This window comes from Ascochyta rabiei, chromosome 19 (assembly GCF_004011695.2).
Source record: "Ascochyta rabiei chromosome 19, complete sequence".
Taxonomy (NCBI): domain Eukaryota; kingdom Fungi; phylum Ascomycota; class Dothideomycetes; order Pleosporales; family Didymellaceae; genus Ascochyta; species Ascochyta rabiei.
The window spans coordinates 1147957-1150129 of NC_082423.1; the positions used below are offsets into that span (position 1 = coordinate 1147957).

General features: G+C 44.9%; 1 protein-coding gene across 1 annotated transcript, besides 2 other annotated features; it reads right to left on the bottom strand.

The window, feature by feature from the left end:
• The first annotated feature begins 1101 nt into the window (after positions 1-1101).
• Positions 1102-1152: a tandem repeat.
• A 156-nt stretch (positions 1153-1308) lies between these two features.
• Positions 1309-1601, bottom strand: EKO05_0010488 (uncharacterized protein; the record flags this gene model as incomplete). The annotated part of the gene is made up of 2 exons (XM_059637762.1): positions 1309-1438; positions 1519-1601. 2 exons carry the CDS (start codon positions 1599-1601, stop codon positions 1309-1311), a joined length of 213 nt encoding a protein of 70 aa, XP_059493745.1.
• Positions 1602-1867: 266 nt separating this feature from the next.
• Positions 1868-2152: a dispersed repeat.
• Positions 2153-2173: the final 21 nt, after the last annotated feature.

Here is a 2173-nt window from a genome sequence, read left to right on the forward strand (position 1 = left end):
CATTAACAAGCCCTTAGGCTAAACAGCATTACCTTCTACGCGAATTACCTTACAGACATCTAGCATGCTACTATTAGTGCTACAACACACTTACAGATTATTAGACAGCCTTGCCTACTATCACCCCTTTGTGTTAAAGGAGTAGTGCCCCTTTAACACAACCTAACAAGGTCTAAGGAGATTTGCGCGTAAGCTCTTATGCTTAGTAGGCTTAACAGCACGCATAAGCGGAGAATTGCTCTTGTAGAGCTGCGTTACAACAAAATGCTGCTGCTGCTGCGCCTAGTGGCAGGTCACACCACACAACACAGCCACATAGGAACCTAGTGGACAGCATTACAACACTTAAAGAACATTAGAGATTAGGGAACTTACTCTAGGCCCTAGGGGTATCAGGGCAAGCTAGCACACACGACAGCTGAACGCTAGGGGGAGACTGAAGGTATTGCAGTCGCAAAACACAAGGCAACTGTGCCTCTATAAGCCTTAAACAACGCTGCACATACAAGGCTTTAAGTACAGCATATATACAGGAAGAATATTTAAGGAACACAAATACAGGCAAACATGTTACTTCTAGAGATAAGACGTACATAGTCGTAGATAGAAGCTAGACACTGCAGCCCTCTAGGGACAGATGGCTCTTTTAAGAGTAAAGTGGGGCAGTGCGGATCAAGGTCTGCATCGCGTCGGCTGTCTGCCAAGCCTGTCAACCGGGCATAGCTGCACTTCGCGGCTGCAACCGTGTAGGATCTGATCAAATCAAATCAAATCATGAGAGCGCCTTGTTGGTCTTCGACCTGTCGTCCTCAACAAGGAGAGCTTCCTGCGTGTTACTTGTAACACCTGCCTCTTATCCGCGAAAACCAACTCTTCCAGTTCTTGATACCGCGGTTTAATATTATCACTACTTGAGGCATACTCTCAACATCTAGTCTCAGAACAAATCTCATCTTAATGTAAGGGGCTAGGCTCAAGGAGCTATACTAGGCGACGCTAGGTAACGAGACTGTATTCGATGAGGAGCTATTGAGTATCCAGCAGCTATCTAGTATACTTGTTGTGGGGCAACAGATCTGATGGTTGCCTGAGCAACAATCCGGGAGGTAGGTAGGTAGGGCGGGCAGGCAGGCAGGCAGGCAGGAACGAGGCCAAAGACGAGAAGAGGAGGCGAAGGGTGTTCAGCCCGTTACACTTAGAGACAAATCTTAGCAGACATGTAATTAATACACGCAACGTAGAGAAACATAAGGCTAAGTGACGTATACGTAGTATTAGAAAGGAGAATGCTTACCTACTGCAATCAGTTTAGCAGGCGTTCCAACACTGAACAGTTTCAAATCCCTTTTCGCGACAACAGTAATTTTGCGCAGCAACGTATTGAAATTTAACTTCGCCCTTCCTACAGCCTGAGCCGTCTGGTGCAGTACATCTTCCGCTATCAGAAGGGTTAATATAAATAGTTATCAGAATAGCTGAGGGCAATCTTAGCCAGGAAGCACTAGAAGTTTGACCTACCTGTAAAAAGGACAGACTGAGCATCCTGCCGCAACAAGCGATGACGTAGCCAATAATATATTAAGATAAGAGAGAATGTACATTGCGAGGTTGAATCCGTGTGATATAAGCGATTAGAACAAAGGATATCTAATAAATCGATGATATATCAGGTAAGTGAACCAGAAGCTTTCCTAGAGGTTTATATAGTCTAAGAAGCATACCATAAAAACTCGATTCTCTGGCCACAAGCGAACAGGGGGTGGTTTAGTAGGGCCGAGGTGGAGTAGATGTTGACGAATAGAAGCCCCTAGATGCGCTTAGACCAATATTAGAAACCTGCTAAACTACTTGTTAGCGTGTGCTACTACCATGGTAGCTGGCATAAGTAGTGTAGGTGGGGAAGCACGACAGGGTTGTTCGGCTGTATTTTTCGGGTGAATTTAATTGATTACTCAGTGCTTTGTGTACCCACCACGGGCATCTATAACTGCCTGGCATCTATCCTTTATGCTTAAGACAGGTTTACAATGTATTATATATAGAAATAGGGGGGATTCAGTGTAATTTAGTTAATAGGGCCTTTCCGGTTCGTTCGGATGACACCCTAGTTATGCCGGACCCACCTACACTACTTATGCCAGCTACCATAGTAAATCTGTTTACTTTTTCTCTG